At 38.0% G+C, this 13,224-nt stretch overlaps 1 protein-coding gene and 1 non-coding gene across 3 annotated transcripts in view; both read left to right on the plus strand.

Annotated features, from left to right (window-relative positions):
• Positions 1–12,236, plus strand: part of AP4E1 (adaptor related protein complex 4 subunit epsilon 1) — a 65,031-nt gene extending 52,795 nt beyond the window's left edge. For both annotated transcript variants that reach the window (XM_040970234.1, XM_040970235.1), the window contains 4 exons: positions 1,378–1,932; positions 4,273–4,463; positions 8,047–8,204; positions 9,152–12,236. In XM_040970234.1, coding sequence (XP_040826168.1) covers positions 1,378–1,932; positions 4,273–4,463; positions 8,047–8,204; positions 9,152–9,312 — 1,065 coding nt within the window. In that variant the 3' untranslated portion in view covers positions 9,313–12,236. The remainder of the gene's footprint in view (positions 1–1,377; positions 1,933–4,272; positions 4,464–8,046; positions 8,205–9,151) is intronic.
• LOC121149535 lies at positions 2,521–2,627 on the plus strand. Its single transcript, XR_005882693.1, has one exon. It is a non-coding gene; the product is annotated as a U6 spliceosomal RNA (small nuclear RNA).
• Positions 12,237–13,224: the final 988 nt, after the last annotated feature.

A 13,224-nucleotide genomic window follows, 5' to 3' on the forward strand; every position in this document is an offset into this window, starting at 1 on the left:
ATTTGAATCCTGACTGCTTCATTTCTGATGTAGCTCCTTGCTAATGCACCTGGCAAAGCAATGGATGATGGCTTAATTGCTTGGGTACCTACCACCTATATGGGAGCCCTGGATAGAGTTCCTGGCTCCTGACTTCAGTCTTGCCCAGCCATAGTCATTACAGGTGTTTGAGGAGTGAGCTCTTAGATGGAATATCCTGTTCTCAAACTGTCCCTCTTTCTCTATAGCTTTGCCTTACAAATAAATTTTAAAGAAAGAAGAGATTATTATTAAACTTGATGAGAAAGTAGAAGAAGCTATCCAAAATGAAAGAGAAAGAAAAGACAAAAATAGAACAAAACAAAACCCAAACAAAGCAGTTATCATCTGAGTAACAGTATCAAGTAATCTAATACTTACCTAATTTCAGTCTTGTAACTACTGGAAAAACAGAAAAAAGAAAACTCTTTATCCATTCCTCTCTGCCTTTCCCTTATTTTTGTTTTTGGGTTCATGACATGTTAGTTCTTGTTAGATGACTTCTGAATTGGTAGTTAAGAAACAAACTTACATTTTCGAAGGTTTTGTGGGCATGAGGGAGTGAAACAGGAACTAGAATTCTGGATATGAAAAGGGAACTAGAATTCTGGTTAGGTCGAGTCAAGTGAAGGATGGCCATGCAGTGTTGCCCGAGCACATGGAGACATGGGCCGAGGGGAGTGCCATTTGGTGCAGTAATTCTTGATTCTTTGATTTGTGATTTTTTGGTGGAAAAGCGATCTCTTGTGCCACTACTCTAACACGACACACAGATAATTCTTAGAAATTTAGATCAAGGGTCACAAATGTGCTCTTCTTGTCTCCCGAGTCTGTGACAACAATTACCAGTCATGCATTCTTTCCTGCTGCACATTCCATCAGCTTGTGCTGATTAATTTTTGAAGTAAAACCAGTTTTTCTTCCCTACTTATTAATTCATAGACCATGAAATAAAACTGTTGTAGATAGCTGAAACAGTTTGGGGCATGGTTGTATTTGAGGATAATCTAAATATCTATAGGACACAACTGGAAGCTCAAAAAAATGGCTAGACTTCTCACTGTTTTTAATGCATTTTAATATTCTAAAACCTATCAAGTTTTTAGAGTTTTCACAAGTGACTTTTTAACCTTGTTTCTTTCCCTGATTTTATGTGTTTTTAGTAAGAGTTAGCTAATAGTTCAAACTTAATATGGCTGTCAGAATTTCAGGGCTTAACGTTTTATTCATTTTGCTCTGCTCTTGATAGATAGAACCTTAACAAGTAAGTTGCTCATTTGAAATTAAAGAAGAGTGTTTAAGAATCATGAATAGTGGGATTGTTTCTTTTTATGCTATCATTGTGTTTTATTTTTGTAGTTGGGAAGAGCAGACACTGTCTCTCACAAGTTCAGAAGGAAATCAAAAGTCAAGGAAACCAAAAGTGAAGAAGCAAGCAGTGCGCATAATGTGACCTGTTCTTCCTTTAGTCCTTTGCCAAATGCCATGTATGAAGAAGATTATGTGACTACTTTGCAGGATGGAGGAGACAAAGAATTAGAGAAGCTTGCTCTTGGCTCAGAACTTCTGGCTTCTGAGTCACTGACAGAGCTGCCCTTGGTTGAGAAACTTTCAGATTGTAGCCTGTCTGCCCCTTCTTTGTTTGCTGATAGTGACATGGAAGTCTTCCAGCCTTCTCCATCTACCACAGCCTCATTTGCCAAGGAAATCTCTTTGGAGGCATCTTTGCTGAGGGAAACTGCAGAATGCTTGCATTCAGATCCTACGGAGATCTGTAATAATGAAATCGTATCAGTGTCTTCTAGCAAAATTTGGAAAGATGACTGTCTATTGATGGTCTGGTTAGTCACTAATAAGAGTGATTCAGAATTGAAAAGTGCTAATTTAGAAATTTTTCCAGCAGAAAATTTCAAGGTAAGCCAGTGAATGGTTTGTCATTTCTGCCTTAAATGGATTTTCTTAACATTTCTGTTGCTGATTCTTTTGAGATTTTATAAGTTGCTTTCATTTTCTCCTTATTTCTATAATAAAAACAAATGAAAAGTGTGACAGATTTTTTGTTTGTTTGTTTTTAAAAAAACCAGAAGGGAACATAATAAAGATTTGTTGGAGAAGACTAGATATAAAGTGAGTTTTTATAAAGTGCAGTAAAGCGTATCCATTTTTACTCATATTTCCTGCCTTTGGTTTGTGTTTCTTCAAGTTACTGTGTTATATGGTCAGATTCTTTAACTTTTAGCTTTGTGCCTCAGTTTCTTCGTATTCAAAATGAGAATGTTAATAGTAGGGACCTGTTACTGTAAGGCATAATTTAGTTAATATCTATAATAAGCTTATAGCAGTTTATGAATGTTACTGTATTATGTTCAGTGTGCGTTTTGTGATCTTTTTTTCCTATACTCTTAAATTTCTCATTTACTCTTGTTATGAATAGTGAAACGAAGTTCTCACGTTATTTAGCAGAACGAAGTGGAACACTGAGGAGTTAAGACTATTGAAAGTGAGCTTGCCTCGGCAGCACATATACTAAAATTGAAGTGATACAGACAAGATTAGCATGGCCCCTGCACAAGGATGACACGCAAATTCGTGAAGCATTCCATATTTTTTTTATCTAATATGAATACAGTATTTTTGCAGAATTACCTTTAGAGGCACCTGCTTAGCCCTGAAGTACAGACAGAATGATCAAATGTCTGTGCATGTCCCCTTAGTCTTGAAGCAAAAATAGAACAGTTAGTTGTTTGTGTAGAAGCTTGTGATGTGTCTGAGGAAATAAAAAAGGACAGCTTCTTTTTTTTAAAAAAAATTATTTATTTTTATTGCAAAGTCAGATATATAGAGAGAAGAGACAGAGAGGAAGATCTTTTGTCTGATGATTCACTCCCCAAGTGAGCGCAATGACTGGTGCTGTGCTGATCTGAAGCCAGGAGCCAGGAACTTCCTCCAGGTCTTCCACGTGGGTACAGGGTCCCAAGGCTTTGGGCCGTCCTTGACTGCTTTCCCAGGCCATAAGCAGGGAGCTGGATGGGCAGTGGGACTGCCGGGATTAGAACCGGCATCCATATGGGATCCTGGCACATGCAAGGTGAGGACTTTAGCCACTATGCTATTGCACTGGCTCCAGGACAGCTTCTTGAGCTGTTGCGAGTGGGCACCAAAAAAAAAAAAAAAACCAAAAACAGGCTATTGAAAGATAGATGTATGGATGGTCTGCTTTTTCCTCTAGCCAATTAATGCTTGCTTAGGCATCCACTCTGTTTTTCCCTTTGCTGCAAGAGACTGCTGTTGTGATTCTGGGCATATGTTTAATTCCATCATCATGTCCTTGGTGGAGATAATGAGATTTACCAGTATACCTGTCTTCCACAAAACTGATCCAGTTTCTTCTGTGAGCTAGAATGTGTTAATTATTGTTTGGCTCACTGATTGGGGCAGGAGTTTGATCCGATATGCTTTAGAATCACTTTTGAAACTTAAAAAGTGGAATGAAACCAAGCCTAATCTGATTGCCTCAACTTGAGCCCTGTAACTTGAGTAAAAAGTAAAGAATGCAAATAGAAGATACCATTTGTCATTAAAACTCTTCTGGCTCCAAAAATCTGTTGCCATCCAGGCTTGAGAGTCACTAGCTAGAGTTTAATCATCATTTAAAAAATACATACAGAAGTTTTAAGGACCCAGCACGATGGTTCAATGGCTAAATCCTAACCTTGCAAGCACTGGGATCCTGTACGGACCCTGGTTCATGTCCTGGCTTCTTCACTTCCCATCTAGTACCTTGCCTATGACCTGGAACAGCAGTGGAGGATGGCCCAAAGCTTTGGAATCCTGCACTTGCATGGAAGACCCGAAAGAAGCTCTGGGTTCCTGGCTTCGGATCAGCTCAGCTCTGGCCATTGTGGCCTTTTGGGGAGCAAACCAGTGGATGAGAGATATTTCTTCATCTATTCTCTCTGTAAGCCTGCCTTTCCAATAAACAAAAAAAACTCTTAAAAAAACAGAAAAAAAAATTCAGATTAAAAAGAAAAATAATCAAGAAGTTTTAAATGTATGACCAGTTGTTAAATAATTTTGACCTGTGTACTATTATTTCTTAATTATCTATGTTATAAAATTTTCTGAAATGAAGTTATAGAGAAGCTTGTTGCTAACTTATACTACATCAAGTTAATACATTAATAAAGTTAAATAGAAAATTAGTATTCATATACTAGACTGTATTGATCTCTTCTTTAATCCTTCTGTCTACAGCTCACTGAAGAGCCTGGAAGCTGTTTGCCTGCCACAGAAGCAGAAAATACCACAACCTTTCAATACAACGTGCAAATGGAGAAACCTTTCACAGATGCAAATCTTTGTGGTTTTGTAAATTATCAAATGATGGACACTGTTTGTGTTCAGTTGGAATTTTCTGTGAACTTATCACTATTAGATTTCATTAGGTAAATAGTTTCTGGAATATTAAGTTATACATTCATTAGGCTGTTTCTCTGGGCTGTTTAACTGGTAGGTAGGTGCTAAGAAGCTAGCAATTAAAAAACTAGACTCAGTGAGTATCTACTTGCATGAAACAATCACATAAATACATATGTAATTACAGATTGTGCCATAAGAGAAAATAAACAGTACAATAAGAGATTATCATGGAAGACTTACTTAGGTTGAGGTTGATTAATAATCATCTGAAAAATCTGAGAGAAAGGGATTTTAAAGTCAAAATAACTTCACAAATTCATAGCTCTAATTATTTAAGAGTTTCAATTTCATTTATAATTTATTTGATTAATTTGTTAATAAAATCTTATCCTTTAGAGAACTAGTAAAATTGCTGTCATTATTAATCTTTTATTAAACATGCAAGTTTTGCATTATTCCACCTACTGTACAATGCTGCTAAAATCATTGAAATAATACCTTAACTCTCATTTAAAAAAAATTTATTTATTTTTATTTGAGAGATTTCACACAGTGAGAAAGAGAGAGAAAGGTCTTCCATTTGTTGGTTAATTCCCCAAATTGTTGCAATGGCCAAACACGAAGGCAGGAGCCAGGAGCTTTTTCTGGGTCCCCTACCTGGATGCATGGATAGAAAGACTTGAGCCATCCTCCACTGCTTTCCCACAGCATAAACATGGAACCGGATCAGAAGTGGAGCAGCCAGATCACAAAACCCATATGGGATACTGGTGCCACAGGTGGAGGATTAACTTGCTATGCCACGGTGCTATTCCCTATTTGAAATGTTCTTTGATGAAAGCTGCTTGAATCAAGAATACAGAATGCTAATGAATATTGATAAATTATTTTTATTGAGAAAATTTTAGACTTTTCTTATTAGAGAATCAGAGAGATGGAAAGAGACAACAGAATAAGAATTCCTATGAACTGGTTCCCTTCTCAAATGGCTGTGCCAAATGTGGCTGTATCAGATAAGCCAGGAGCTGAGAATTCAGTCCACATTTCCCATGTGAGGATGTGATCACTTGAGCCATGATCTGCTGCCACCCTGGATGTATATTAGCTCAAAACTGAAGGAAGCAGAGGCAGAATTGAACCTAGGAACTGTCATATGGGGAATGGACATCTCAACTGTGGTTTAACTGTTAGGCCAAATGCCAACCCTGTGGTTTAATCTCAGTACACCTGGTTATTTATATTACACTGCTATAATTTCTGCCGTGTCTTTACTGGGGGGGTCGATGTTATGCCATAGTGGGTTAAACTACTGACTCATAGTTGGGTCCTGGCTGTTCTGCTTCCAATCCAGTTATTTTCTGTTACACCTGGCAAAGCAGCGATCCCATATGGATGCCGGTTATAATCCAGCCAGCTCTGCTTCCCATCCAGCTCCCTGCTTGTGGTCTGGGAAAGCAGTCAAGGACGGCCCAAAGCCTTGGCACCCTGCACCCACATGGAAGACCTGGAGGAAGTTCCTGGCTCCTGGCTTCAGATCAGCACAGCACCAGTCATTGTAATCACTTGGGGAGTGAATCATTGGACGGAAGATCTTCCTCTCTGCCTCTCCCCTTCCTCTCCTCTCTCTCTCTCTCATTATATATATATACTATATACTATATTATATAGTATATAGTATATATAATTATTTTTACTGAAAAAAATTTAAACTTTGTATTTTTTATTAGAGAATCAGAGAGATGGAAAGGGACTTACAACAGAATAAGAACTCCTATGTACTGGTTCCCTTCTCAAATGGCGTTGCAGTAAAAGTAAATTAATCTTTTAAAAAAAGCATCCTAGGTCCTGGCTTCTACCTGACAGCAGCCCTGACTGTTGCAGTCATTTAACGAATGAACTAGCATATGGAAGATCTCTCTCTCTCTCTCTATCTCTTTCTTTGTCTCTCTGTCTTTCACTCTTTCTCTCTCTCTCTGCTTGTCTTTGTAATTCTGGTATTTAAATAGATAAATCTTTAAAAGAAAAAGTGTCTCAGTCTGTTAGAGTTGTTAATGTCTCCTGTGCCATGTAAGATACAGCTCTCAGAAAACTTACATTCTGTATCTATGAAGGTATATCCCATGAGTGTAATCCTCAAGTAGCGTAATATGTACAACACAGTTTTATCTATGTATTTATACATATATTTTTGTGTCCATTAATAAAATTGTATCTTATGTAAGTCAATATTTATTGTAAAAGTTGAAATACTATAGAATAACTTAAATGTAAACACCATGCCCTGATATGCCAGATGTTAACTATTTGACCTTTGTAATTTTGTGAGCAATTTATGAGTGCCAGTTTGAGATCCGACTGCTCCACTTCCAAATCAACTTCCTGCTGATGTATTTGGGAGAGAAGTGAAAGATGTCCCAAGTGCTTGGGCCCCTGACCCCATGTGGCAGACCTAGAAGAAACCCTGGGCTCCTTGCCTCAGTCTAGCACAGTCCTATCCATTTCAGCCATTGGCGAGTGAACTCAAGGATCTCTTTTTAGCTCTTTCTCTTTGTAACTCTACCTTTCAAAAATAATAATAGTGATAATAAATCTTTTAAGAAATTATCAGAGAAATAGAACTGCCATCTGCTGCTTTAGTTCTCTAATGTTTGCAACAGCTGGGGCTGCGCAGAGGCTGAAGCTGGGAGTGCAAGGTCTCCCACAGGGTGACAGAAGCTTAGTTATCTGGTCCATCACCTCTTTCTCCATGGTCTACAGTGCCAGGCAACTGGCATCAGCAGCTGGCTAGAAATTGAAGCCAGGCACTTTTGTGTAGGATGTGGGCATCTTAACCTGCTAGAAGAAACATCCGCTCCTCTTGAACTCCTTAAAAACCATATTTGTTAAAATTTCTCTTGGGCTAATTTATTTAAGATGTTATTATTTTCTTAAAATGTATTTATTTAAGAGAGAGTGAAAGGTCCTGTATTTGCTGGCTCACTGGCCATATGCTGCAATAGCTGGGACTGGGCCAGGCTGAAGCTGGGAGCCAGGAACTCCATCCACACATGCCATGTAGGTGGCAGGGACTCAAAGTATTTCAGCCATTATTCTCTGCTTCCCATGCACATTAGCAGGCAGCTGCATCAGGAGCAGGGTCGCTGGGATTCAGACACACTCCAGTATGGGATGCACGCATCCCAGGTGGTAGCTTGACTTTCCCACTCCAGCTTCTATATTTTTATATTTGTGGTATTCTAAGTGACTATGGTAAAGTCCGTCATTATTCCCTAATTCAGAGAATACATGGGTTTTGTGTTATCTTTGAATGATTTATGAGATTACTTGATAAAATCTTACTGGGATGACTAATACTCAGGAAAAGAAAACTGAGTGATTTATTGAAAAGACATTTGCAATTTAGTATTTTATCCTACCTTCAGTATTTTTTTAGGTTGGAAGATGATACTAAGTTCAAGTATTACAATCGTATTTGGCTGAAAAGCACAAGTTTTATGGGACTTGGTTTTACAATGATTATGTTTTGTTTCCATGAGTCATTTGAAGTGTATTTGTTTAGAATAATTTCATTCTTTTTGACATAAATCAAATTTTCAAAATTATTTTCAGACCGTTAAAAATCTCAACTGAAGACTTTGGCAAACTCTGGTTGTCCTTCGCAAATGATGTGAAGCAAAACGTGAAAATGACAGACTCTGAAGCTGGTCTGCCTTCTACCCTAAAAACTCTGCAACAGAAACTAAGACTTCATGTTGTTGACATTATAGGTTTGTAGAGTTATGAAAAGCAGCCCTGTGTCTGTGGGAGCTGTCACACAATCAGAACACAAATCAGTAACTGTTCCTAGTAGTAGCTTTCCCAAAGCTGTGTTTCCTATTATGAATATCTTTCAGATGAATGTGGTTTCCAGTGTGCTTAATTAAATAGGATTTTTAATTGGGAAATTTACAAACCATGAAATTTACCTTTCTAGCCATTTTTAACTGTGTAGTTCAGTGGCATGAACTACATGCACATTGCTATACAGCCATCACTGTCATCTGCCTCCAGAACTTTCTCATCCTTCCCATCTGGAACTCTATTCCCTATTGAACACTAACTCCCCAGTCGCCCCTCCTCTCCAGCCCCTGGCAACTAGCATTCCACTTTTTATGTTTGATTTTGATATCTTATAATATTAGTCCTCTTCTGACTGGCTTATTTCACATAGCATAACATCTTTATGGTTTCCATATTGTAGTATTTTTCTTCCCTCTTAAGCCTGATTATGAACATACTACATTTTGATTATTCATTCATTTGTTACTGGACAATTAAGTTACTTCTACCTTTTAGCTACTGTGCATGATGCTCCTTTGAACACAGGCATAGAAATATCTGTTCAGGTGTCTGTTTTCACAGTTTTTTCTTTTTTTTTTTGGTAATATACCTGAAGTGGAATTGCTGGATCATGTTAATTTTATGTTTAATTTTTTGAGAAACTGTTATATCATTTTCATAGCAACTACACCTGTTTTTGTTCCCACTAGAAATCCAGAAAGGCATTCCAGTTTTTTCACATCTACATCAACACTTGCATTTTTTTTTTACATGTCCATAGTGATTAGTGATATTGAGTAACTTTTCATGTCTTTATCGGGCATCTGTATCTTTCTTTGGAGGTATGTGTATTGAAGTTGTTTTATGTTAATTTTTCATTTCTGTTTGATTGCAGGCAATGAAGGGCTATTGGCCTGTCAGCTGCTCCCATCCACCCCCTGCCTAGTGCATTGCCGGTTGTATGCTGATGTGTTAGCCCTGTGGTTCAGATCTTCCTGCCCTAGTCTTCCGGACTATTTACTCTATCAGTGTCAGAAGGTGATAGAAGGATCCTAGCAGAAGCTGCATAATTTTACTTTATCAAGACAAATGGTTTACATAGATAAACTTACTTACCAAAGTAAAAATGATTCATGGTACTTGTAATGCAAATGGGGATTATTACAGATTATGGTTTATGGTTTTCTTTTTTGATTCTTGGTCAAGAGAGATCCCCAAGAAACTGTATCTCTAACCTTTTACTCAGGATTGTACAGTATGTTTGGGTCCCAAAAAAAGTGACCTAAGCTTATGTTATAAACTGCTAATGATTTATGTACTATTTAGTGTAGAAGGACTGAAAATATTTATTTTGTTATAAATAATTTTATAGCAAGTTTGCTCTAACACTAGCTAATTTGTAGTAATGCCAAGTTTCAGTTCTCAGCATTAATCGAGGGGAGACATGAAATTGATACTTTTAAACCTAATTTGTTTTTGGTTTTGGGAATACAGTATGGTTTTTGTAGCTAAGTCAGTACTTCCAAATGTGTTTTCCTTAGATCAATGAATTGAGTTAGCATATTATGTGCTAACAGTTATAGGAGATCCATGAGCATGCTGGATATTGAGGAGATCCCAATCTGTGATGTGCTTCTTTTTATAGGTCACTTGTTATGCATAATTCCAGATAATTTGGCTATAAAATTGGTCTGTTTTTCACTTGCTTTATTTCAAAATTTAAAATACGCTTAATTTTAAAAACTCGGAGCAGTTTATAAAATATTATTGTATAGAAACAAAACCCAGGAGAGCATATTATATGAGAGCAAACAGGAACAAAAGAACTTTTTCATTATGACAGTTATCTTAATTTGGTTAGGATATAAGTCCTTTTTAAAATTTGTGATTAGAATGTAAATGCTAAAACTATCTTTCCTGGCTTTTTGAGTCCTCTAGTACTTAACAGGTATAGCTGAAAAGGTGAGTAAGTATACTGAGTGTACTGGTTTTTGAGTGATATCAAAATGAAATCATTTTCTTGTTATGATTCTACCTATACGGCATGTCAAGAGTTATTCTCAGTAAAAGAAGAGGTTGTGAGGTTGTGCCTGATATGAATGATGGACCAAAATGTTGAGGTTGTAGATTAACTAAAATAGTGTTTTATAAAACTTTATGGTGCTGTTGAAAATATTTTTTATTTCACTTTTTTCTGACACTTAGCCATGGAGATGATTCAGGTAATGCCATTTTAAGTCATTGCAGTTAATACTCTGGTTAATTGGTATTGTTTATTGCCCATGTCAGGAGTTCTGGCTTCAGGTTGTACTTTCGTCATGACTGCTAAAGATGTTAAAGAAATTCCCCAGAGCTGATCAATGTCATTTCATTGATTTTTTGTGTCTAGGAGAATTCATTTTTAAACAGTATGTTTTTCTTGGTTATTTTTTAAGTTACTCATTTTTTTTTTTTTTTGAAAAATGAAACATCTTGTTAGTTTAATTCTTTTAAGAACATTGAAACTTTGCTGCCAGAGCAATAAATGACTGGAATTACCTGCCTAATGGGCTCCTCCTTTTGAACAGATGATCAGACTTCTCAGACTGCCAGCAGTGTCATAGTGAAGGGAATATGCTAACTTGGTGATGGGAGGGTGGTCTGGAATCGTGGACACTAGCATCTAGCCCTCTATTCCTATCTCTTGTCAGCAGCATTCCCCACTGCTCAATGATTCCCGCTGTTATTCTGATGTCGCTTTGCAATGTTTGGTGAAGGAGGTGCTCCAGTTTTTTGTGGCCTTATTTCCTTGTGTTTGCCTGGTCACCGAGGCTGGCTGAGTTGGCGCAATGGGATAGGATGCCTAGCAAGCATGTGGGCAGAGATAACAGTGAGCCTTCTTCTGCTTTGTTGATGGTGTGTTCATGAATAGCAGCAGTAGTTGTCATCAAGAGTAGTGTTGGATCTACGTAGCTGTCTGGTGATAGGAAATGTATGTTGACAGGTTTAAGACTGGGAGCGTGATTTTGGAACTTCCAAAGGGAACGTGGTGTCACTTTTGTTCTCTATGAACCTGCTTAAGTCGTAACAGGATTTCTATTGAAATGTTTAGTAGAATGTTTACACTTTTTTACATTTTTATGATTTTAAAAGTAATAGATTTTAAAAAACTTCAGAGCAGTGGTGTCTATTTTGCCTAAACTTTTTGAATGTTTTAAGTTCTAAATCAGGCATCGCCACCTTGTTGTTATATTGTTGGAGGTGGTGGCTATGAAGTGGAGAATGACTGCAGTGGAGAGATTCGCTCTGTTTACTTTAGTGTTGTGTTTTAGTCAGTGAAGGGACAACTTCTAGGGTATGGAAACTGCAGGAAGGATGCGCCATTCTGAGTTTTGTGCCAGGTATCTTGCTGAGGGGTGAGTTGACAACAAGTGTTGACCTAAGGGAGAATAAGGGAAAATGGGAGAGCCTTAAGAACAGATAAAAGAAGACGGGACCAGCTCCTGCCAGAATAGCTCCTATGGAGAAGGCAGATCAGAGGCTGAGAGTTGGCACAGCAGCCCCAAGTTGGGGTCCTGCTAGAGGAAACACTGATAGAAGCCAAGCAATTGCTGAGTGCTCATGTGCCAAGCACAGCATATGCTCTGCAGAGGAGCATTATTTTAAAAAATAATCTATTATTGTCCACCAAAAGCTTAATTGTAGTGAAAGTGCAGTATTTTATTTTTTTTCTTTATTTCATGTAACTAATATTTTAAAATATGAGCTATCTGTCTTATATTTTTATGGATAAATGTGTACTTTGTCTCATGATGGTGAACCACTAAAAGTGCTTTGAATCTGTTCATGTGTCTTTAATATATTTTGCTGTGTTGAAGTTGTAGGAGAAAAATGAGATGAATAACAATTGAATAGGCATTTATTGCCTACATTGGAGGTTGAATTCTGTAACTTGAATAAGTTCAGTTGTTGAACTTGTAATAAATACAAAGTGATCGATACTTTTCTTTCGTCTCTGTCATTTATTATCTGCAACACAGAAAAATAACAGCACTTCACCAGTAATTTATTCAGGTATTAGCTAAGACAGGTGGAAGCAGGTGGGATGGGATGAAAATAATTTATTCATATGACCTCAAAGATAGGATGGAAAAGGAGATTGAAATTAATCACATGTACTGTAATCATTGAAATGAAAAGAAGTGTTGCAGGGAGAGGGACTTGCATCAAGGTAGATCAGAGTTAAGAATTGTAGATTGTGGGAGAATCAAGATGGTGGCATAGGGTAAGGACATATTTAAACGAGATGGAGAAACATTTAATCAGGATGAAGCAGAGAGGACACATTCCGAGAAATAGGAGAGGACAGAACAACAGGAGAGGGGTACCTGGAGACTGACAGACACAGGAAGGCAACAGACACAACGGTGTGATGTTGTGGTGACTGATAATCCAACGGCATTCAGCTGACGGCAATCTGAACTCCACCAGCAGCCGAACTCCACCAGCAACCAGGTGGGAAGGGACTTTCACTGGGAGCTTGGGAGGTGAACCAAGACAAAGAACCATCCGTCCTGCTGGTCTGTTTTATTTGACCAGGAGCAGAGACAGTGCAGCAAATCTCAGGCAGTGCGAGAACAGAGTGAATTTCATAGCCCAGTCAACCCCCTAGAGCCGAATTGGGCACCATTTTGTGTAAGGGGGCAAAGGCAAGGGAAAGGACTGAGCATACGCTGAGCTGGGAGTGAGCTCATTTCTGACCCAGTAACTAAATCAACGTGGCATTCTACAGGTTCCACCAAAGACAGGTCTGGGTAACCCTCAAATCTGATGGCCAGCAGATCAAGAGTTCTAGTAGTGGTATGTCAGGTGCCATTTTGTACACTGTGGCAAATGCTTTAGGACTGCAAGGGATAACAGTGAACTGCGCATGTGCTGAGCTTGCGAGAACTCAATGAGTTCAGTGGATTGCACTGGTCCCACAGGAAA

Source organism: Ochotona curzoniae, unplaced genomic scaffold (assembly GCF_017591425.1).
Source record: "Ochotona curzoniae isolate NIBS_2020 unplaced genomic scaffold, NIBS_Ocur_1.0 scaffold_4701, whole genome shotgun sequence".
Taxonomy (NCBI): Eukaryota; Metazoa; Chordata; class Mammalia; order Lagomorpha; family Ochotonidae; genus Ochotona; species Ochotona curzoniae.